The following is a 25110-nucleotide window of genomic DNA, read 5'->3' as shown; positions in this document are numbered from 1 at the left end:
ATTTATTGTCAGAATTACTAAATGTTTTGTTTTTCTCACGTCCATGAACCATTCATGACCATCCATTGACGCTTTCTTTATCTATAAACGAGGTTGTATAGAGCTAATGGCATGAAATCATTATATCTCTCAGCTCACGCGGTGCAACGTTCGGCTCCAAGGAAGCTGCGTCTTCAGCGCGTGATTGATTAGTTTCTTCTCCCTTTCACGAGATGGCGATGCAATGAATGGAATATAATATTCACCTCACTGTTCTCTGGGATGCCTTTAATTCTACATATATCTGTTCATTTGAGAGAGCCAATTAATTAATTATAATATTTAATATAATGGCTGGTTTTTTATATTATGCTTCAATCAGTCCGACAAACTTGTTTCATTTCCGCAATAATAACTCTCGATCCTTCTCGAGAGTTATGAAAATCGGAATGTGAATAGGAGCAGATGGGCTGCAAGGGGTTGTGCGTGCGAAGGAAATTCGTACTTAGAGAGTTCGATAAGAATATATAATTCTTTCTTATTCGCGCTGGCGGGATTAATCCTATCAATCTCGCGCCAGGGGATCAAAAATCGCGTCACGAGACTTCTGCTTGGCCGGATGCGCCGGAAAAGAAGCCACTTATTCGGCTTTTAAATGACGAGGAAGTTTCTATCTCTCTAAGACTGAAACTTTTGCATTAATTGCACAAAAATAATCGGATTGAGAAATCAAAGACGCAAATCTTGGACGAATATCATCATTTTTATTTTCACTTCCTAAGTCGTCGATCGTCTCTTTTGTTTTACAGTTTTTCTGACTGGAACAGATCGTTTCTTCAGCAAAATCACATGCGTATAATTCTCCAAACACTCACCGCGCGCGCATCATAACTTAATTATCAACATTCAATATAGATATTTATAATTTCAAATATCTGAATCTGAAATATATTACACACACGTATTTAAATATTTCACTTGGATGATTGCCAGAGTATTCGTTAATAATTCATTTCAATTCGATTTGAAATTTCAAACTTGAGGTCTATTTATAGGGATTTTTTACGGGCTTGTTCGTGGAATGCAACTAACTTCAAGTCCCAAATTTCAGTTCTCAATGGAAATAACAATCAATATTTGCGTCTCGTTAGTATAACATCTACACGTGCAGAACTTGAAACTGTCATCTAAACACATTTATCTCTATACATAATAATTTCCGAAGAGGGTCTAAAACTGAAATGTGACCGAAAGAGAGACAAGAAAAAATCGGCAGATGCAGGAGAAAAAATGATCACAGATGGAATCAGAAAATAAATAAACCTCCCTCGCGTGCACTCTTAGCTCGCTCAGTAGGAAAGGTTGTCCCTGAGGTAGGCCTGCTTCTGACGCTTGTACCTCAAGCATTTGCCCCACCAGGAGTACTTTTTGCACACCTTCTCGATCTTGAGCACAAAGCACTTTGTCTGCACCACGTTGAAGAACAATTTGCCCACCATGTTGGCGGCGCCGGTGCCCGTCAACTTGAGACACGTCCGAAACCTGCAAAATTAACACATACAAACACTTTGTTAGTTAGTTACCATCATATCTGTTTTAAATTAAACAACAGTTTCTAACTCAGAGTCGATTTCTGTTGCTGTTTAAAAGAATAAAATAGTGCAAAACAAAAACTGCATAAGCTCAAAGTTTCCTTTTTTTTATCGCTTTTGTAAAAAAAAAATAATAAAGTTAGCACTTCGTTGGCAAGGATCGCGGATTTTGATAAAACATTTTACAGGTTTTTGGAAAAAGCTAATTATGTGACTTTTGAAAATGTTACAAGTTCCAGATTTCAAAGAACAAGAAACTCCGAAAATTTAAAATATTCACTTTTTGACTCGGGGGATGAAATTATAGCCATTAGGGGGTAGAGGGTTGAAGGATGAGTGCGCCAAAAACTATTCAGATCACCAGGGGAAGTCAAGCCAAGTCGAACGGTGTGCAGTTTGTGCATTTCTGACCCATAGAACCTGGGTTTTGGCGCTCACGACACTTGCAAAAATTCGAAAAATTCGTGTTTTTTAAAATTCTAAATTTAATTTCTCGGAAACGAAGCCTAAAGCCGCCTTGAAATTTTACCCAAGTTAACACGTACCCCAAGACAAATTTTTAGGGGCAATTATGATTTTTAAAGAGTGTCGCTGGCTTTAAAAATCCTGAAAAACACCCAAAAAGGTTAAAAAAAACAACCCTTGGTGACCTTTGACCTTAACCGACGACCTCAAATTTAATGTTCATGTATTTTCAGGTTTTTGAAAAAAGCTAATTATGTGGCTTTTGAAAATGTTACAAATTCCAGATTTAAAAGAACAAAAAATTCCAAAAATTTAAAATATTCACTTTTCAACTCGGGGAATGAAATTTTAGCCATTAGGGTGTAGAGGGTGGAAGGATGAGCGCTCTAAAAACAATTCAGCTCACGAGGGGAAGTCAAGCCAAGTCGAACGGTGTGCAGTTTTTGAATTTCTGACCCTTAGAACCTAAGATTTGGCGCTCACAACACTTGCAAAAATTCGAAAAATTCGTGTTTTTTAAAATTCAAAATTTAATTTCTTGGAAACGAAGCTTAAAACCGCCTTGAAATTTTTACCAAAGTTAACACGCACCCTGAAACCACTTTTAAGGGGAATTTCTGATTTTTAAAGTGTTTAAAAACCCGAAAAACACCCGGAAATTTTCGAAAACAACCCTTGTTGACCTTTGACCTTATCCGATGAATTCCAATTTAATGTTTATTCGATCGGGGTTGGCGAGAGGAGTTTAATGCACACCTTAACCTTAAAATTGAACCAACTTAAATGCCATTTTCCGTAATTTTCGCTCAGATGACTGTCTTAATTGGAAAATATTATTGGAACAAGATGAAATCAATTTGGTTATCGATTTTGAGAACAATCGGCCCGGGCTGGAATGCACCCCGCTGGCACGGTTGGCATGAAAGGAAGAGGGCGTCGGTTCGGTTCAGTGTTTTTTTTTCTGCCGTTTGGCACACGAACGGCCGAGTCGCATTATAAAACGAGAGAAGAAACGGCGCGCACTAAAACATTTCACTTCACATTTTATTGGCACCGCACTTTTGATCGCTCGTTTCCCATCTTTTTGCTCGAGAAATTATTACACATAAGCATTTGATATTCCAATAATAATGTGCGCGCTCAGCGATTTTATTTTTCGCTTCCGCTCCATTGAGCCGCCGTTTTTTTATTGCCCCTTTCCTTCTACGTATATTATTGCCGCAGTTTAAGTTTCTGCAATTAAAATGACCCTGCTGGAGACGCGATTGCGCGTTGTTTCAACAAATCTAATTGTGATGAATTGGCAAAGTTGGTCGGAAGATCGTCGTTTCTCTTTGCCGTCGTCGCCGTCGCCGAAGCGCGTATCTGCGCTGCTCCGTTTTATTATATTGGGAAAAGAGGGTGAGAGAAAAAGAAGAAAAGTGATTTTGTGGTCGGTCGAGCGTGAGCGCTGATATGAAAAAGCCACCCACCCCCAGCAAGAGAGCGAGAGCCACCCCTCGCGGTGCATGTCTAATTGCAGCCCCTTGCCAAAAGCGCGCGCGAAAGAAGCGCAAGTGCGACAAAGGAAATTGCCTTTCGCCTTTCTTCTCTTTCATATCCGGCTCGTTCGCCGAGCCAATTATTTCATTATTTTTGACCGAAAAAAAAATAAATTTTCCAAGAGAAATCGCACACGTACGTACGTACATACGAACACTGTTAGTTTTCTCCGCAAGCCTTTTCCTCTTTTGCTAATGTTGCCGTAATCGCGCTCTAGCTCTTCCGGCAAAGTAAACAATTTTCCCGCCACTGCAGCTACGTGTCTGAATGCAGACACTTTATTTTCTTCTGTTTCTGTTGAGTGCTTTTGCCTCGGAAAAATAAATTGTACGATTACACGCAGGAATTTTTTTTCCGACTCTCAAGGAGAAGAGAAATTAACTAAATCTTGGCAAGTGGTCGTTCCTAGCAAAAACTAGACTTGTGAAATCTTAAATTTAGATTTAAAATAATTAAAATAGATAAATTTTTCTGTGTCTCGACTTAAATTTCACTTTTTGTAGATATTTTTGTTATGTGCGTAGTTTTTGTAAGAAAAATTATCTTTTTGGCGCAATGAATAATAACAATTTTTCTCCTACTGTGGTGCAATTTCAAAAATAAAGTGTGCTTTGGGTTCCTCTCATCAAGCCCGATCGAATTGACACCAAATTTAATGTTCTAGATCAAGGTCAAAGATTAATTCTGTAAATTTCAGTTTCTAATTTAAATTTTGGAAATGAGATTAGGATTTTAGAATGTTGAAAATGTACTTAAAATTTGTCCCGTGACTTGTGAGAAGATTTCAGAGTAGTGTTTCTTTTTATTCCTAGAATTAACGCTCTAAAAACGATACATTTTCCGACGTTTTTGTGTTTTTCAAATATTTGCAACTCCAAATCTCAGGTTCTATCCATCAGAAATGCAAAAACTAACCACCATTAGACTCCTCTCGTTCTCCCCTGACCAGCTGAAGGGTTGCGGGGGTGATTTCTCCCTTTAAAACCCCCGCCACAGTCTTTCCAAAATTAAAAAAATCTCCCCTGTTGACGAATCGCCTGTAATTAATAATTTAGTCATGTCTCCGAGTGAACAGCGGCATCGCCTCTAATATAACATTACGGCATTTAATCACTGCTTGGAATTGTATGTTATTTTCGTGTGGAGTGTCGCCCCGAATGACGCGTACAAGCCGAAATGGCCCATCAAGCGACCGCCGACTCGCCGCAGGGGTCGCGTCGCGCTTTGATTACTCTCGTAAAACGTAAAACGGGAAACGCGAACAGGGAAAATTAAAAGATGCATTTCACTCTCCAAAATTGTCGTCGGGAAGTTTCTGTTTGTTAAATTAAATCAAATTTGGAATAGAAATATAACTGTAACTGTACATATCGTGACGTAAATTCCAAACTATCGAGTTTCCGACGGTAAATGAGATAAATGACGAAATGTCATATGCATTCATGAAATAAAATACCAACAGGGTAAATAAAGAAATGCTGCGGCGACGGGATGATTGTCAGCCGCGACGTGGCCTGCTTTGAATTATTTTTGCATCGAAACAGTTGCTCCCGATGCTCACAAGTGCTTCCGGAGCTAATCAATTGAATTGCGACACGCTCCAAGTAAGTCAAGGAATTTTCGTGAGGCCGAAAATCGGAATTTTATTTGCTTGCACACGCGAGGCCGGGTTATTAGCCGCGTCTTGTAAATAATTTCTTATAGCCGGTGCAAAAAGTTTATGCCGACGGGCTTGAGTGGCACCACGTGTGCTGCGCATTCCTCACGGCCGGCGTGTTCACTGATAAATTTTAATTCCTCCCAAAAAGAGATTTTAATCAAAATTGAAATTAATGGATTTCTTCTCACTCTCGAATTTTAGGGAAGTTTGAAGCCTCTTCGATCTCCACATTTTTGAGAGGAAACCTGAATCTAGTGTGCAACGCCCGAAATAAAAGTCACAACGCGAGAAACCCGAGATGACAATAAAAAGCAAGTGCAATCAGTTTTATTTTCACCGGCCGATCAAGTGGCGCTGACAAAAAAATGAGGCAGCAGGGCGAAAAGTGGCGTGACAATTGCGCTTGCAGCTGATTGGCCGCCTGAAAAGTCGCACCATCAGGTAAGCCGAGAGCCGCGCGCGCGGCAGGGCAGAGAAAGCTCGGCAAACCGAGAAACAGTAAGCGGACGGTGCGGCTGGAATTTTAATTGACACCGTGCGCAGCCATGCAGCATCCAATCCGTCATCTCTGGCCGGTAATTGCACACACAAACGCGCAGAGCCGCACTAGCGCGCACGTGAAACAAAAGATCCAATCGGCGCCCACTTAATTTGACAGGCTGTCAAGGGTAGCTTTTTGTCTGCAGATCACCACCCTGTTCCCAGCAGAAATAAATAAGAAATAATAAATAAAGCCTTCGCCGTGCTGGATATAAATCTCAATATAATATAATGGCTTTAAATTTATTCTCTTTGCTTGAATGAGCTTTATTTGAATAAAAAATTATTTTTCTCACAAAGAGGGTGAGAGGCGGGGTTGCAAAAAACCAAATGTGGAAAAAGAGGGGGTTTTCAATTTTAACCAGCTTCTTACAGGCTTGTTTGCACCTGTTTTTATTAATTTTCCAATTATTTGCTGATGACTCCGACTTGAAAAATTGTCAGATATTTTTTTGGAGAAGTTGAGGCAGCAGATTCGAATTTAAACATAAAAAATCTGCACAGTAGAGGAAATTTTGACCACACCGACCGCAAATTTTAGATTTTTACAGGGAAAATATGGAATAATTTCATTTCTTGCGCAAGAAATTGGTAAAAATTGAGTATTAAAAACCTGTGGTGAATAAATATCAATTTCAAAAATTAAAATTATTTTTAGAGCAGCCCGCAAACGGTATATATGTCCTTTCTATGCGGGAAGGAAACTCTGAAATAACATCCTGTAATCAATAAAACCATAAAGGAAGTGCAAACAACTCCTCAGTCAGCAGCAATGAATTTTAAAGCCTTGCGGTGCATTACCCCGAATTTTTAGTAGCCAAACAGACAGAGGAACGGCCTTTTTATTGGAAAGCAACTCTATATAATTTAGAACTCATCTAACGTGTCTTGAAATTAGCATATCGAGATGCATTTTCAGGTTTTGCCTTTCGCGCAGAAGTGGAGACAGATTTATATTTTTGAAAGCGTAATTAAATATGCAGAACCATCAATCAAGTTTTAATCTTTATTCCTAGATAAAACTGTTTTGATCAACTTTTAGAGAAAGGTAGTAGTGGAATTAATGAATTAATTAATCTTTATAGACGTCAAAAACTAGACTGCAGTGTCCACTGGAATTTTTTTAAATGATTTAGTACAAATTGCAATGAAGCTGTCAGACAAGTAGTGGCGTCACTATCTGCTTCGCTAAGGTCATTATCAAAATTCAAAGATAAAAGGAGCTGTGAATGGAGTAAAGCACAGCACTGCACGCATTTGAAGATATCAAAAGCCCCGTTTTGTGCATGGCGTTTTCGGGGAAAGCCAGTCAGTTTGAGGTGGCACTTAACGTCCGGTTAGGCGACAAATTGAAGCCTTTTTCCTTGGAAAAAATTAAGCGATTCCACGGCGCGATAAGCGCACCTCTCCTTTATCACCGAGAGAGAATTCCTCTAGCCGCACGCGGGAGAAACGTCACAACACACACACTCACACACCATGCTCTTTTAATTCTCCGCGCGCTGGACCAATTACTTTATCACGGACGCGACACTTTCCGAAAAAGGGCAATTTAGATAAATGGAATGAGATTAATCCGAGCATCGGCCTGTGACTTGTCCCGGCACCAGAGAACAGGAAGTTGCTCGCTGACTGACTGCGAAAGCGGCAGATCAAACACCGTCTCGACATCTGAAAAAACATCCCTCTCGCTCGCTATATTCCATTCCCACCCCAGCAGCGAGCATAACAACCCTATCACGTTACGTCACCTCGCTGACTAAGAGAGGACTAATTTCGCAAGCAGGGAATTTCCTAAGGCCGCGTGATCAAGATTATTCACTCACCTGATCGAATAAGCAATCAGTCAAATATTAAAATCACTCCAAAAAAAAGAGAATATTTCAAGGTTTTTTTATGTAACGCTCTCGTCAAGGGGTCTAATAACCAAAAATTATTACGATTAAAAAAGACATTGGAGTTTTAAAAATTAGAACAGGCCATAAATAAAAATGGAGCTGAAATTTTATGTAGAAATAAAAAAATTTGATGGGAAAATTCTCATTGGGGACATTTTTTTCTAATAATATTTTAGCAGGGGGTTGCAAGGGGCAAGGGTAAGCACCCCAAAAACCCTTCAGCTGGTTAGGGGAGGTTGAGACGAGTCTAACGGGGGGTAGTTTATGCAATTCTGATGGTTAGAACCTGAGATTTTGAGTTGCAAAGTTTGCAAAAAAATACTGAAAAAATCGCGTTTTTCTAATTTTTAATTTAAATTTTTCAAAAACAGAAACCCTTCTGAAATTTTCCCCAAAGTTCACACAAATCATGAGACAACTTTTAAGCACATTTAGAAAATTCTAAAATTCCAAGCTCATTCCCAAAATTTTAATTAGAAACAAAAATTAACAGAAATGGCCTTTGTCCTTGATCTGGGGAATTAAATTTGGTGCTAATTCGCTCGGGCTCGGCGAAAGGAATCCAAAGCAACCCCTATTTTTTAAATTGTATCACGTGGAGATGCGATACTGAGTTCTCAAAGTTTTCCAAAATTGTCCCGTAAAAATTAATATTTTGTTGCAAACGTTTTTATGGTACAAATTTCGTTGTCTTTTGGCGAAAGACAAATTTTACATATATATTTATATTTTGTCATGCCTGGGAAGTACGATTACGATACCTCTCGTCGCAGGCGCAGTGCATGATGGTGGAGACGCGCCAGTTGAGAAGTCCGTACTTTTCCTCGAAGGCGTCGATGTAAAAGGGGCAAGCGGTGTCGTGCACCCGACAGCACTTGTCGGCGCCGCTGAAGCCGCCCAGGTGGCTGAAGCGGCGTGCGGTGTTGCCCCTGCCGCACCAATTGGTGCCGGGCAGCCTCATAATGTCCATCAGCTCGCGTCTCCTCCTGGACAGCACCCCCGACCAACCCAAACGTCAGTTTTGCATTCGCGCGCATCGCCCACCCACTCGTCGCAACCAACGAAAACTCTCAGCAGCAACACAGAAATCGACTCTCAATCTCGCGTATTTTCAAAATGTATATTATCGAGGGCCTATTTGTTAAGCAGAAAGGGATTTCCTTCAAAAGGCACAAGGTTATGATTAATAAATTACATCAATTAGTTTATTTACCTTAAAAACCGTCTTTGACGAAGCTTCTGAGAACACCAATCGATTCTTAAGGGTTGATTAAGGTAAAGTAGATATTTTTTCCAACCAAAAAGTCCAGCGCGACGTGCGAACCTTTTTTCCCTCCAAAACAATATGAATACGCGATCTGCGCATGCATCATAGCTGGCTGGATCAGACAAAGAAGTCATTCGTACAGGCGGTCTCTCTGCAAGTGCTCAAACCAGCTCTGACGCATGCGCAGTTCTCGCAGGAACGTTCATTAGTTTTGGCGGGAAAAAAGTTCGCACGTCGCGCTGTCCTTTTTTGACGGAAAAAATATCCACTCTACCTAATTTGACCCTCAAGAATCGATTGGTGTGCTCAGAAACTTCGTCAAATACGGTCTTTAAATAATATTCCCTGAAAATCAGGAAAAAGCTAAAAAAAAATCTTAAATTTTGTCATTTCATCACAATTTAGGAAATTTAGTCTTAAAATTCTCACACCGTTGGATAGATCTCGGGACGAGATAGATCGAAATCAAGCAAAAATTCATCGACATAATTACCATTAAATTTAATAAAATGTGGAGTTTAACGATTACTCATTGCCAGTGCGGACACACTGTAGAGAGAATTACTCAAATTAATTTCAATAATTGTTGTCCTGTATCGATGATCCACACTCTGCATATTTGCATAAAAAGAATTTGCCACTTTTGAAGAAAACCCCCTTCACCTTTTGTGTTATTTTGGCTATTTTTTGGTCTTTGTGTATACCTCTCGTCGCAGGCGCAGTGGCTGAGTGTGAACGGGCGGAAGTTGAAGTAGCCAAAGCGGCTCTCGAATCCGCCGATGAGCAAGGGACAGTGGTCGTGGCGCCGACAGCATTTGTCAGTCCTGGCAAACACGCCCAGGTTGCGCAGCTTGTTGGCGGAGTCGCCGTGTCCGCACCACGCAGTGCCAGGTGCGATGCCCCAGCTTCGCTTCACCCTGCATTTTTGGCGGTCAGTTCGCTTGCTTTTCTTCCGACGCAACAACGAGGAAGAATGGACAACGGACACAAAGCACCAATACCGCCAAACGTACCACAAGAAAGAGACCAAAGCCCAGAACAATAAAATTTGCGATTATGAGAGTGAACTAATGCCAGTCAACAAACTGCAATCATTTCACAAAAAATGGAATTTTAGCCCTAATATGAAGGAATAAGGAAGTAAGAGATTTAATAATGCTCGAGTAAAGCAATTATTCTTTCATTTTAGGCAGTTCCTAACCATTTCTGAGGGTCAAATTAAGTCAAGGCAGCTGGAAATTTAGAACCAAAAACCGTTACTTTAGCAGCTTTTGGTCTGAACCTATCAAAAAGTGCCACAAGAACTCCAGCGACCGTTTAGAGAAGGAAACGCCTCTCTGATTGGCTCTTGACCTAACGACGACAGCGACACAGTGACAACCAGCACAAGCTGTGACGCTGCTGTCTCGATCTTACGTCAAGAATCCAATCAGAGAACACCTCATCCCTTATCTGATTGGTTGCTGGAATTCTTTTTGTTTTGTTCAGACCAAAAACAGCCAGAGTAACGGTTTTTATACGTTACGTCTGTTTTTCGGCACTTCGAGTCGAATTTTCGGCGGTCACACATGATTCAACCCTCAGAAATAGTTTGGCACTATCAAAAATCAAATTCCAAGTGCTAATTAATTTAAACTTTAATTACTATGCTAATAAATAAGACAAAAAATAAATATGAATTAATAATAATTAAATTTCAATGCAGGCTAATAGAATTTACCGAAACTACCCCATACACCCACTATCAGCAACAAAATGTCGAAGCAAATAAATTGTAAAAGATTGCACATGACTGATTTGAGCGTGCTTATTTTAAGAGAGGAAAACTGGTCCGACGTGTCTGCTGACAAGTGAGACACTTATATTTTTGTTGTAGCAAAGAAAAGCGGTTTAAGCGCGGCGTTTTTCGCTCACCGCCACCTGTTTGCTTTTATGGCCACGGAACGGGTAGCAGGTTTCGATCTTTTCATTTACGAGAATGAGATGCGGGTCGATTTATTCGGTGCGAAGTTAATATTTGCCCACGAATAATGTTTGCGAGGTGAGAGTTTTCGCTTTATGCCGACGAGTGACAGAGGATGCATCACAACATTTATTATGAGATGATTGTCTAGGAATCTAGCTCTGACCGTATATTATATATGCAAATCGGTCAAAGCGAAATGCCGGGAAAATCTTGATAGATGACTTTAGGCGACAATAGAAATAATTATTATGGAGAACGGTCGTTGACTCTAACTCAATGCCAACTACCGGTCTGTCATAATTTACAATGAAGCGGGTGCAATGATTTGACTGAAGAAAACATTTAAAAACACACATGATAAAGCACAGACGTAAAAAATTATTATTTTTTAATTGAATATTGCAAGAAAATTGTGCTTTTGCGCAATCCAACTCAAGGAAGATGCTTATAATTCATCAATTAATCGTTAATTGCGTCAAGCACACTAATCAAACTCATCAATTAGCAGTGGCAGACGATGAAAAATTGCAACACACAAATTTTGTAAATAGAGCAACACTTAAATAAAGCGCCTGATTAATTCCAATAATTCATTCACCTGGCCAGCTGCTCTTCCGCATTATTGTCAGCGTCGCCGTTTTTCCGGCTGTGCAGCAAGGCGTTGATCCTGCGATGGCTCTTCTTGCAGGCCGCCACCAGGGTGGGAAAGTGGAGCCACGTCTCCGGCGGCGGCGCCACCGGCGACAGGGCCGTGAACGTCGCGTTCGGCGGAACCTTCAAGGCGCGGTCGTCGGCCAATCGGGCGCGCTGCTCGTCGGCGTGGAAGCGACGCAGGAACTGGCGCGTTGCGTTGCGCTTGCGCAATATGTCGCAATCGACTAGAGTGTCGCCACCGTCGCTGTAGATGAGCTGCACCAAGCGGCGGCCGTCGCTCACCTCGCGCAGCACCAGACCCTCACTGAAACACAATTAACATGTCAATATTATGCTTCGGTTTATTTTAGATCAAGGATTTTATTTAACGCATTAGTTGCAAACTTTAAAACTTGCCAATATCGGAACCAGATTACACAGATTCTAATGTTAGCTTGGTTAATTTTAGAAGATCTACCATTTTTTCAGCTTCAACTCTTCATGAGGTTATTAAAAGAGCCAATTTAAATTTAAAGCCTAAAAGCACGCTCTAAACCGTCTAAATTTTTCAGTTTGGTATGAAACTTGTTTCAAAGCATGATTTTCTCTTTAAAAACAAATAATTTATAAACCTAGAGTGTGTGAGAATTTCGCTGCAGCATCAACGAATCTCCCCAATCTGCACAGTGGTCGCAAAAACCCACATTTTTCCGTAAAAACCCCCCAATTTATTGCAAAAAACAGTTTTTCTGCAATTTTGCGCATTTTTAGTGAAGGTCAAAAACTCTCATTGTGATTAGGATCTTCACAAAATCAGTATAAAAGCCAACAGTTATACCAAAAGACCGAAAATTTTAATACTAATCTTAATTTTCCATTTTTTTGTGGTGCGACGTGTGTTTTTTAGGAGTAATAAATTCGGTAAATTGCGGGAAACCCAATACTGGTGTTTTTTTGCGCATTAAATAATTGGTGAACCCCGCCAACCTACAAAATATTTCCCAGAACCACATTTTTTACCATTATTGGCTTTTTTCTAATAAGAATCAAATTGCTCCATTTTTGCCAATATTGTAAACGCCAAATCTCGAGTTCTATCGGTCAGAATTGCAAAAATTGCACACCATTCGAATCGTCTCAACCTCCCCTAGATAGCCAAAGGTTTTTGAGGGTGACAAACCCTCATCCCCGTTCCTCCCTGTGAATTTCAGTAACGATAAAAATCGCGTCCCTTTGCTCTCTCACAAACTTATTCACCGATAAAAACCCTCTTAAATGATTAAAAATGCTCCCAAATTAAATTGGCTTTTTAAGGGAGGTTAAAACGAGTTTAACGGTGTGCAAATTTTGCAATTATCACTTTTAGAACCCGAGATTTAGCGATGACAATATTGGCAAAAATCGAAAGTTTTAAATATTTGCTAATATTGCAACCGCCAAATCTTGGGATCTAATTGTCACAATTGTGAAAACTACGCACCGTTTAACACGTCTCAACCTCCCCTAGATAGCCGAAAGGTTTCGAGGGTGATCAACCCTCATCCCCTTCCACCCCTTAGATTGCAATAACGATAAAAATCGCTTTCAGAAATTTATTCAGTGATAACTCTCTTAAATTAATACAAATCTACCCCAAAAACTACCCCCTTTTAGACAAAATTGAGATTTAAAATTTTAATAATTAAATTTTTATTTATTAGAACCTGAAATTTCATCTTAATTTTGGCTAATCAGAAAAAGGCAAAAATTGAGGTTTGTTTGCGACCACCCCAAAAAATCATGGACTTTCTAGGGGAGGTTGAATCACCCTCAGACCATACTTTATTTACTTAGCTTGCGAGAAGACGAGCTGTATGAAGAGAGATGCATATTTTGTAAACACGACACTTACGACTCAAGATGTTGACGTAGTCTGTTAAATTATGACAGCAAATATCCGTTAAAAATCCCATTGAAAGCTATAAAACACCGCCGTTGGAAGCATCTCAGGTTTTTTAAACTGCAAACTAAACTCATCCTGACTTTCCTCGGTAACACAATCAAAAATCCTTTTTTTCTAAAATATTTTCGGTATTCTCTTCACATGAAATATTTTGCATGATATTTGATCCGTGCGTCTCAGGGTCGAATCGCCCGAGGGCAAAAGTAAAACCGATGATTTGGTACTAATTGCGATTGCCACGAAGCGCCAATTCGGCTGGGCGGCACGGCACTCCTTTCACAAAATGCGCTGCTCCGGCTGTAATTTCAAATTTTCTCGACTGCGTGAAATTGATTTGGCGCAAAGGTCAGCGCAAGATGCGAATCTTGTCGTGTTGCACACTCTTATAACAACTCAATTTTCGCACGCAAACCCAAGAGCTCTCACGATAGGATCCTCGAGAGGTTTTCCGCGAATTCGCCACCTTTTTAGGCAGACAAAAAATGCGGGGAAAAGCTGAACGGAGAAAGAAAGAAATGCGGTGCGGCGCGTCGCGGGTACAAATTTTTAGGGGAGCTGCTGGGGTGCGTCCGTCAAAAGCATAGCGGGTGCATTTTATGAAAGGAAAAAAGAGACACACGACGGCTTCAAGGAGCAGGCGCGCCCTTGTTGCAGATGACTCGAGAGCGGGTGCTCGAAGTCAACCCTTGCGCTTCGCTCCCCGTATCACTTTCCAATCTCGATTTTCTCTGCATCTAATTTCAATGTTTCTCATCGAGCCAAATAATTTTAAATCATACGGCACGAAGTAGTGAAATAAATACAAAAAAAATTATCTGTCTCGCTCATCGCCAGACGGGCCGTTAAATAATGCTTGCTGGCTATTGAAATGCATCTGATAAAGCGCGTTCGATGTCTATTTGAAATGCAAAGCGCCGGATAAAAAGTCACGCGGCGATTGCTTAAATTTATTCGTTTATTTACATTCCGACTCGATTAATTAAGTCCTAATTGGAACAGAGTCTGCCACAAATTAGCCTCGGGCGAGGGGAACAACAAACTGACCACGAGAGAAGAGATCTCGAAGCCGGCTCATAAATTTCAACTCGACAGACGCTCCGAAAGAGTGAGAGAGAGAAAAAAGGTCGGGACGAGGGCGGGATTTGTTGAAACAAAAAAGAAACTCCCATTTAATATAACAAATGAGCTATTAAAACAAAATTATTATCGTTTGGCGACAAGGAAGCGTGTATATATAATTGCGTTGATTTATTTATCAGCTTATCTGTGCGTGCGCGGCGGAAGTGCAAGTGCCAAAATGAGCTCTCGATAAGTCTTGCTCATAAAAGCATAAAAGGGTCGATAGTCGTTTGATTGTCAGTGTCGAAAAGTATGCTGCCCCCTGTGGTTCTGCTCTTTTGCCTCGCCGCGATCGGTGGTTCCGATGGACAATTCATCTGCTCCTCAAACACGGAATTGCTTGCCCAGGTTAATTCAGTGAGTGCATCAGAGAAGGCTTTTCTATTTCTTGACGTTTAATTTTAATTTTATTCCAGACTCTGCTGAAGAGAATGGACGATGCTGAGCTGAATCTGGCTGCAGAAATGCGTCAAGTTTTGGCAAAAGTCGAGAGCTTGGAAGGGACTTTTGCGTTGAGTAGAGACGAAGAAAAATCAGTTCAATCTGCTAATTCCGTTAAAGTATAGTAAATAAATTCAATCGGTGAGAAGTTAATATATTATTATCTATAGTTCGACGACTTGCAGCAGAATCTCATGAATAAACTCGAAGATAGCAATTTAGCGATTGGGGAAGAGTTGAAAAACTTGGTGAACTTCATAGACTCAATGAAATCCGAGGTTGCATCTCTAACAGCTAAAGTGAGTCTCACTGTTTAAGGCATTATTCGCATTTGACGTGAATTTATTTGTTTTTTCAAGTTTGCCCAGCTGGAGTCGAGTTTTATGGATAGCTTGACGAGTGGTTTTAAGGACATTGCCATCAAACTCGATTCAGTCAAGAGCACATGCCAGAATGTAGGTAAAAAGAAGAAAAGCGACGTGTAAAATCCATCTAATAAAACAATTAAACGACGCAATATATTTTTTTGTTTCTTTCGTTGTCCTAATTCTGTTATTTTATTCAAAAGCAAACGAATATTTCTGAAGGAGAGCAAACTTCGGTGGATGAAGAAAACTGCAATCTTTCTAGTTAGTATAAATCCATTTATCTTTTTGAAACTTTGTTTAAAGACGCAAACATTATAGCTGGAACGAATCTGGTCACTCTGAGAAACGGCAAAAAATATGCTTTCAGCGACTTTGCGGTTTGATTAATACAAAAATAAAGAGAATCCAACTGTTAAATTTAAATTTTAGCTCTCGTGGTTTTCTGCTAAATTATTTTGCGAGCAACGCGGCTTGACTTTGGTGACGATAAAATCAAATCAGGACTTTTCCGCTCTAAACGATGCAGTCGGCAACAAAGACGGTAAAACATTGAAAAATCTTTAAATACAATTAGCCTCGATTTAAATGATTATTTTCTTGGAAGTTGTATTTTGGCTGTCGGCCTCGGACGTAGGACGCCCTCGAGGACAGTTCGCGTGGTTAGACGGGACGCCGCTGAGCAGAAGAGGGCCGATGTGGTACCGCGGCCAAGCAGTTTACTACCAGCAAAATCAGCAAAGTTGCGTTCTTCTCTACAAATCGAAGCTGCACGCCTACAACTGCTTGGCGAATTATAATTTTATTTGCCAATTGCCGCCGCAATGCTACAAAAATAAATAAATAAATAAACATTTTAATATTCATCCGGCGCACTGTTTTCCTGCTTCTTTTTGAAACGCGTTGTGTGGCCCGCATCTTAAATTACCGCCGCGCGTTCATTTACTTTCATGAGCTGATTAAAATGGCAAGATAATTGGCCCCAAACGAGCAGAAGCAGCTAGTGGTCTAACTAAAAGGCAAGAAATCACGCAGCGCCGGAGGGTGTGCCAATTTGCAGCCCCTTTGGACTTTCCTTGACTGCCGCGTTTCCGCCGCTCAAAGGCGAGGCGGGAGGAAATGCAAAATCGCTTTAATGGGACTTCCCCTGGCGCAGATCACAAGAAGGCCTTCCAGCTTTTATTCTCGGACCAATTGTAAAAATGTCGAAGCTAGAAACGAACCTGAGGCAGAAATTCCTGTTCTTTTTTACTTTATTGCAGGCCTCAAAGCCACATTTGAACAAGGCGCGACGCATACATTATTATTTGTTTTCTCTGTGTTTCTCCCAATTTAATTGCAACGATCCTTCCAGGAAAAAAAGTGCGCCTCGGAAATTGAATCGGCTATTAATTATTCGCCACGGTCGTAAATAAAAGAGGCTGGCTCATCCCGCCGTCTGGAGATCGACTGCAATTATATTGCCCTATAAGCGGAGAGAGAGGGCGTTTGAAAAGGCTTAAACTTAATCGACACTCGGGCAAATATTAATTTTGCCCCACCGCAGAGCGTGTCACGCGAACCTTTTTTTAATTAGAGAGTTGCTTAATAACGACGGCTCAATTTGTGTCTGCTGCATCGAGTTTCACCAGCAAATGAATCAATGGCCATGTACATGCTTATTTGCGGATAGTAAATTGGCCTTTTGTCAGAATTAATTAAATTGCGGTTGCGTCCTAACCTAGCAATCGCCTATTGTTTTGTTTTTTATAGCCTCTGCAATGGAATAAATAATATTTTTATTCCTCTAACCTTTGATGATTTTTAAATCCATTTAAAGAACGTCTTTGACGAAGTTTCTGAGGTAGAGAGGATATTTTTTGCGTGCGAACTTCTTTTTTCCCGCCAAAACAATATGATTGTGAGAACTGCGCATGCGTCAGAGCTGGCTGGATATGACAAAGAAGTCATTCGTACAGGCGGTCTCTCTGCAAGTGCTCAAACCAGCTCTCACGCATGCGCAGTTCTCGCAAATAGGTTCACATTTTTTGGCGGGAAAAAAGTTCGCACGTCGCGCTGGACTTTCTGGTCAGGAAAAATATCTAATTTACCTAATTCGACCCTCAGGAATCGATTGGTGAGCTCAGAAACTGTCTTAAATGACTCCCTTTTTCTTTAAAACATTTTAATTCTTAACAAATTTTGAAAAAAGTTTGTTCGTTAACCCCTAATGAACGTGGATGAAATTTCAGAAGCGTGAAAAATTAATACTATCCAGAATCGGATGGCTGGTTATCGTTAGAGACAGAGAAAACTAACCGGGATTGCAGCAAGAGCACAGATTGATAGATAGCATATAATCAGCATCGGCATGGAGCCGGCGAGCGACAAGACCAACTCATCGTCATGTGTGCGCGTCGGTCCTATACACATCACCCGAAAAACAAGGGGTGCGTTTACCACACGGGGTGGGGAGCTCACGTGAAACGTGATACTCAGAGAGCCACTTCCGAATTCCGTGTGAAGTCGAAGGCGCCAAAAATAAATCGCGCGCGAATTCGATTTCGGAGGCTGCTGACACGCAATATTGTAACAAACACACACGGCCTTATAAAACTAAGATGCAAAATCGAATTATTTGCAACATCTCTATCTGCGTGTCTAATTGGCGACGACGCGTCGGGGGTTGTTTGTCGCGCGCCAGGGGTGTGAAAGTAGTGAAAGCGCGCGTCACGTTATTTGCTCGCGTGTGCGTTTATTATGATAATTCGCGCTCCCGTTGAAATTTGATCTCGCTCTCGTTGTAAAGAGAGGCGCGAAAGTGAAATGCATAATTAATTAATCAGAGCATCTCAGCAATAAAAGCAAAATAATTTTAATGCACCCCTTCCCCGAATTAATGCCGAGCCTCGCACCCCCGCGCATTTCCACACTTTCACTATTCACCCAGCTTGACATTCAGATCACAAAGAAAACCGACAAAAATTAGGTTTTAGTTTTTTTATATAATTAAAACATTTAAAAGGGTGTTTTTGAGTTCAGGTGAATTTTGAGAAGGGTTATTTTTACCCTCAGAACATGCTTTGGGTCAGGAAATACCATCAAAACAGGTGAGGAATTGAACCCTGGCGTCAGGGAAGCCCTCAAGCGATTGGTATCGATAAATTCGCATTTTAGCCACTTTATCGACGCATGATGGCTTCTGTATTGGTTCGATCTGCAAGATCTGCACACCGTTGGAACGGCCAGGTCAAGGGCTTTCAGAATATGTGCAATTTGTCCCTTTGGAATCCACCAGAGAGCCAAAAATCTTGTTCCGTTTACAGCAAAAACATGTGTGCACACCTACAAAGCAGTCTAAAATTAAACTAAATTTTCAGCTCTTTTTGGAAAAGAAATCCAGAAATTTGTGAAAGATTAAAGGCGGAGAGCAAATGTTTTACTAGAATCATTCGGTAATTCAAATATGAATCAACAAAATAGTTCTTTGATAGTGTAAGCGATAGACGGTGAGTTTCCTCATTGACTCACACGTTTGAGAAATTGAGAGGAGTTAAAAATTTCGTGAATCACGCCACCCAGATGGGTAATAAAATGCAAATGCCGCGATCAATCTTGATGCGCAAACAAACAAACAAGATTTCATAGATTAAGATCTTCGGATTTGAAATTCAGATGCGCGGGCGCCAGATGAAAGGCGCTTTTTGTCCCGACACCTGTTTACTCAGCGGCAATTTTCGCCGCAAAAGCGCAGCCTTTGTCTACGATCTGATTTTGTCCATTTCGGTCACGCACCACCGCGGCTGCCGGCTTTTTTCTCTCTCCGCCAATCTCGCGAATGACAAACAAAGTAATTGCGTCCAATCGGGCGCATTTTCTGCATTCCCATTTGCGAATTTTATTCAGATCGCTTCTCTCCCACGGCGCCTGAATGCCGCTGCGACCACTTTTTACGCGCGCCCGCACCGCTTGATATTCCTCTCGCACCCATTTTTTCGTTTTTGCCCCGGCCGCTTTCTCGGCTATGAGAAAATAATTTGGCTTCCCTCATTATTTCCACCACCTGGACCAGCTCAACAACGGCCACTTTGATTCGTGGGGTTGGCCGATTTTGAAGCCGAGCCAATATCGAACAAACGCCGCGCGCGCTCGCAAATTCGCCACGCAGCTAAAATAATCAAGAATGCGCGTAAGAAGAACGCCCGTCGCGGCACGGCTTCAACCTCGACTTACTCACCGCCCGAACACAAGCCATTAGCACTCTTCAATAACGACTTTGTTTTCGGCAAACTAAAGCAAAACCCGAGAAAAAGCTTGTCGGCGTCAGAAAAACGCTATTTTTCTCATACGTTTGCGATTTTAAAAGCGGGAGTCACGTCTCACCATTGAAAAAACCAAAATAGGAATGCGGCGAAAAAAATGTAATGAGAAGTTTCGAGATTTAAAGACGCCGGCTGCCTTTTTATTTGTGAGCGCCCTTAGTCACCAAGTGAGCACAAATCACGCTATTTCAAGACCACGACATTTTTGAAAGCATTTAAGTCCCCAAAAACCAATTTCCTAAATCAATTCACTTGTAGATTATGGGTTTTTGGAACTTGAAAGTAATTTTTCTGCAAAATAAAATCTTATTCAACATTGAATTTGATTGAAGTTTACTGATAATTCACTGGTTATAAATTGCAAAATATAAAATAAATGACTCAAAAAGGTCTGAATTTAAAATAACCGTCATTTTAGAGCTATTATTTTCGTTTAAAATTCTTAACCGTACTGAAATTTCAATTTTGACAGTTCCAAGGGCTTAATTAGGTTAAACCACCGAATCCCACTGTCGACAATTCGACACGGCATGCCGAAAATCAGCGGTAACTTAAAAACCGTTACTTATTCTGAACCTATAGGCACAAGAACGTCGGCGGCCAATCAAAGAAGGGAGCAGCTTTCTTCTTCTCTGATTGGCTCTTGCCTATAATCGAAACAACAGCGCCACGCAATCGTTGTGGCCAATTTTCAGCACGTCTAATTGTCGACGGATCAAGTAATTAAGGCTTCCTACCTTAATTTGACCCTTCAGGAAACAGTTGTTAAGTCAAAAATGAAAGTCCGGTTCTATAATTCTTGAAAGAAACACAAATTTTGATAACACACAATCTAATCTCAGCAAACATTTGAAATAAATCAACCAAGAATTCCGTTAGTTTTTTAACGAATTTTTCCACAATCTCTGTTTGAAGCAATGAGGAAAAATATGTTGAGTTGACGTAATTATTACTGTCATTTTTGGCAAGCTTATCTCAACTCCAGGAGAGCGGAAACCTAAATAATGTTTGCATAACATTGAGTAATTTTTTACGTGATGCGTAATCACAAATCATGTGATTTTATTAATGCACCGGGGGCCAGGTTGCGATCTTTGTTGGTTCCCGCCGGTCAGAAGTCAACATGGCGTGGAAATCAAATGGAGGCCAATCAGGAGACAGTCCAACGGCCAAAAAGGGGGCGTGCCGACCTAGTAATCTCATTCCCGCGTATTTTGTTACATTTTTCTAATGCCATCTAATGTCCGATTCGCCAATTACCGAGTTAATCAGCTGGTACTAAAGAAATAAAAACAAAAACATTGTTTGTGCTGATGATATTTTCATGATAATTTTCCAAGACGTTTCTAACTTTCCCGCCACACTCTGCGCGTCGCGTGAATCCGGCCCCCGGTGACTTTAGTGCACCTAAGAATTTACCGTAAAATTACCTCAAAATCAGTTAAGTTTTGACACGTGTTGCCATTTTTTTCCCTTAACGAGCACCCCAATTTATCGACTGCTTGATGGCCCTGAATCAGGTCAACTAGGCGCCGATCCACACACCTGACTTGAGGTCGATTTCTGTGGTTTGCACTCAAGGTAATATAATAATAATTACATTCAAAGAAAGCGATTTTCTCTATACTCAACACAACATGCAGACTTTTAATTCTAGATAATCTGTTTTGCTCCTGCCATGTATGGCGATCGCCGGTTAATCGTATTCAAAATAAATTGCAAACACATACAGATGGCTGTTGAGATTCAATTTGTATCTCAACGAGACATGCTATTTGAATAGGAGCGAGACGCGGCGCTACACACACTACTGCCGCGGGTCTAATTCGGCTGAGAAAGAATAGGTGCCAAAAATAATTGAAGGTCCACCGCAGAGCGAAAAAGGGAGACGCGCGCGATCAATCAAAGCAGGCAAAAGCATGCAAGTAGCAGTCGCGCTGCTGCTCTTATTGCCGATTCAGGTGGCACACAATTTCGGTCGTCGCTCACGACTTTTTAACTAATTCAGACAGCCAAAATAGGACTTATCGGATGCGGGACTAGTTTGATAAATAATTTATCTGTCTGTGATTTATTGGACCGGCGCGTAATCGAATTAAAATCCGCGCAAAGCCGCTTTTTCCCTGCGCCAAATCTGTTGCGTTCAATCAGCGCTCGACAATACGTATACAACACGTGCGTCCAGCTTTTTCTGCTTATTTGTCTCCGGATTTTAATTATTCTCGGGAAAAGAAGCATTTCGCGCGTAAAAAGCCCAAATTGCCCTTTTGCGGCGAGATCAAGCTAAAAAGTGGCCGGCCGGCCGGCCGAACCAGACCGCCGCAGCTGTGTGTGTGTGTGTGTGTGCTGGCCGAATTTCCAAGACCAAGAGACAGGTTCAATTAGCATAATGCACTTGCGCTCTTTGTTTCGCGGAGTACGCGCTCTCTATTTTTACATTAGAGGTGTGGCTTTGCGGCGTTTGCGGGCCGCCGAAGAGACCGTGGCCGGCCAAAAATCACGCGATGCTTTAGCACCTCTGCCAGCACCAGCAATCGGGCGTCGAACGTCTGAAAAAGCGGCGCCTGCCTTTTTGACTCGCCGCGCTATCACCAAAATGCACGTGGTGCGCACGACTCAACCAAACATTGCACTTCTTACTGTTTACAGTTTCGTTTTTTAATCTCTGTTACGTGATTCGTCATGTCAAATTCCGGTTTATCAGTGACACTCCTGATGCTCAAAATTTAATGGCATTTCATTGTTAAATTTGTCTAGAAATTCACGCAGAGCCGCCCATCCTTAAATTGATTTCCATATTCATTCTCAATTTTAAAGTTTCCCAAACTTTCTTTGCGGTTTTTACCAGTTTCATGCGGTTTATTGCGAAACAGACCAGTTCTACTATTAAAACTTAAATTAAATGGTGTCTAAAAATCTGGGGTTCACGGTTTTTAGTATTTTTAAATTATTTTTTCGTAAATAAAAATTTTTCTAAAACAAATTTTATGACAATTTTGCCTTATAAAAGTTGCCAAGAGAGCTAAATAGGTTAAATTTAATAGCTGCAATTTTTTTTCAAAAACCCGTGAGAAACTAGCCGCAAAAAACGCATTGTTCCCATGCTCCAGTTTATTATTTAATTCATATTTTTTATACGTTAAAATAAGCTAAATTTCATTCTGTGAAGTAGCTAAAAATGGAATGTTGGATTTTTTAGATTGCGAAAATGGCAAAGTTTTCAATTAGCCAATTGTTATCTTCTTGATCGTTATCACTAATGAGTGCATAGTAAATCGTTTTTAATTGCGCTTTTTCTTGAAATACACTCGCAAACAATTATTTAATTTATTTGAACCTTTATTTATCTTTTGGTCAGACCAAAACTTAGGCAATTTCTTGGAGAAATTTCATATCGCATCCAAAACTATTGGGTTTAAACTTAAAAAAATTGCCTTTTTCACAGGAGCTCAAAGGTCGCGGTTTTTTGAAGAGGATAATAACTTATGCAAGGATTTTGAGCTAGATCATTAAAATTGGTGTAAAAAATATTTAAAATTTATCGCCAAACAAGTTGCCTCAGGTGACCGCAACTCTGTAGGTAACAAAAATCAGGTCGATAATGATTGAAAAAAAATCCTGCATAAAATTATAAACATCTAGAATTTTTAAATAGGGCATTCTTTTGCAGATTTCGAGCGGATTTTGTCAAAATATGATTTAAAAAATTCATATTTTATTTTTCAAAGTCATGGTCGGGGTTTGAGAACCAACCCCTGCTACCCGGGGGAAGAATATATGAGTTAAAATCATTTTCTTGGTCAGTCAAGAGCGTTCTTGGTGTCGTTTCATTATATTTTTCGTCTCGAAAAACAAAATTTCATTCTTTGATCATAATACCAATGATAATTCACCCCCTTCCCCTATTTCGAATTGGCGTTAGCAATTTTGTTAAAACGAATGTGCGAATTTTGATTTAATTCTTAAATTAGATAACATTTTAAATTTTAATGACCTTCCTATAATCTTAAAAGTTCAGATAAAAATTAGCAAAATATTTTTGCTTATCGATTTTTGCGTTGGCCTTAAAAATATTAACATCAATTATGTAAGAGTTTCTGGAACTTGCACGAGAAGGCGTTTCGCCAAATTTGCCTGGTAATTTCAACTCCAGCAAATCTCCAGGCGGTGGAAGATTTCAATCGGAGCAGCAGAGCAAATTGGTGCCGACAGGCGACTCAATTCGCATCTTCACGTGACTCGGAAGCAAAAATCGTGAAATAATTAAATTCAATCCACCGCAGACAATTTTTTGCGCCCGCTCTCTCGCTCTCTCGGTCGGTCGCTCGCCGCTATTTGACAATTACCTGTGCTCAGGGTCGGCGAGGGACGTCTCCCTGGCGAAGACGCCTTCGAACTTGATGCGGCGCTCGAGCTCGCCGTCCGACAGCCTGTCCAGCGCGACGAAGCCGGGGGCGGCGGCGGGGGCGGCGCGGGGGGCGGCCAGCGCCAGCAGCAGGAACGCCACCAGGACCACCATAGGAGCTGTTGGATTTTTTTGTTCACGTGCGGTGCGACGCAGGAGAAAAGGAGCTGCTGCTCGATCTCTATTTCTCGCTCGCGCTGCACGCCGCCGACTGAAGACTGAATCACCTTATTCTTTCTTGTCTCGGCGGATCGCTCTCGCGCGGCCCGCGCACTCGCTGCCGGTGCCCGCCGAGGGAGGGGGAGCCGCCGCCCCACCCCCGACCTGAATCGGCCCTTCAGGGTGGCTGCCTGATGGACAGACGGGGTCCTTAACAGGCTCTTAACAGCATCACGCGCGCGCTTCTCTCTACTTGTTATTATTATTATGTGCATAATTACAACATTATTACGACCAGTTTTTCGTGTTCTCTCCGCACGTGAATGAGCATTTAATTTGTCTAATTTCCCTCTTTTGGAATCCCGGGAATTTTTTGTTATTTTCATGCCTATTTTTTAAGAAGAAAAATTTTTTTATTTGGATTTGATTATTTTAATTTTATTTAAATTTTAATGAGGCGAAATGTGCGGGTCAGAGGACAAAATTGACATTTGGTCGTGCAAACCCAACGAAATTTGTATCAGAAATTAGTCTTTACAAGAAGATTTAGACTTAATGGGAAATTTAAAAAAAAAATGTGAAATTATGACTTTTATCGTTACTAAAATGCATGGGGTGGAAGGGGGATGAGGGTCTATCACCCTAGAAACCCTTTGGCTGTCTAGGGGAGGTCGAGACGAGTCAAACGGTGTGCAGTTTTTGCAATTCTGACGATTAGAACCCGAGATTTGCTGATCACAACTTCGTCAAAAAATTAAAATTTTCAATTTTCGCCAAAATTGCCATCGCCAAATCTCGGATTCTAACCATCAGAATTACAAAAACCGCACACCGTT

General features: G+C 40.9%; 2 protein-coding genes across 3 annotated transcripts; one reads left to right on the top strand and one right to left on the bottom strand.

Annotated features, from left to right (window-relative positions):
- Nucleotides 1-721: 721 nt before the first annotated feature.
- LOC135943145 (group 3 secretory phospholipase A2-like) lies at nt 722-24332 on the bottom strand. 2 transcript variants are annotated; one of them, XM_065489566.1, is made up of 4 exons: nt 24057-24332; nt 11508-11867; nt 9648-9860; nt 722-1521 (listed from the first exon to the last, which is right to left on the bottom strand). In XM_065489566.1, exons 1-4 carry the CDS (start codon nt 24227-24229, stop codon nt 1329-1331), a joined length of 939 nt encoding a protein of 312 aa, XP_065345638.1. In that variant the 5' UTR covers nt 24230-24332; the 3' UTR covers nt 722-1328. The 2 variants fall into 2 exon arrangements, with proteins under 2 accessions (XP_065345638.1, XP_065345637.1); XM_065489565.1 differs by lacking the exon at nt 9648-9860 and adding an exon at nt 8438-8662 and having other exon boundaries at nt 24057-24329.
- On the top strand, nt 14703-16275 carry LOC135942940 (uncharacterized). Its single transcript, XM_065489299.1, has 8 exons — nt 14703-14960; nt 15020-15163; nt 15215-15343; nt 15404-15499; nt 15613-15673; nt 15731-15789; nt 15842-15953; nt 16017-16275. Exons 1-8 carry the CDS (start codon nt 14856-14858, stop codon nt 16250-16252), a joined length of 942 nt encoding a protein of 313 aa, XP_065345371.1. The 5' UTR covers nt 14703-14855; the 3' UTR covers nt 16253-16275.
- Nucleotides 24333-25110: the final 778 nt, after the last annotated feature.

The sequence above is a fragment of the Cloeon dipterum genome, chromosome 4 (assembly GCF_949628265.1).
Source record: "Cloeon dipterum chromosome 4, ieCloDipt1.1, whole genome shotgun sequence".
In the NCBI taxonomy this organism is placed as follows: Eukaryota; Metazoa; Arthropoda; class Insecta; order Ephemeroptera; family Baetidae; genus Cloeon; species Cloeon dipterum.
Note: the sequence above shows the minus strand (reverse complement) of the source record. Positions and strands in the feature narration are given on the sequence as shown.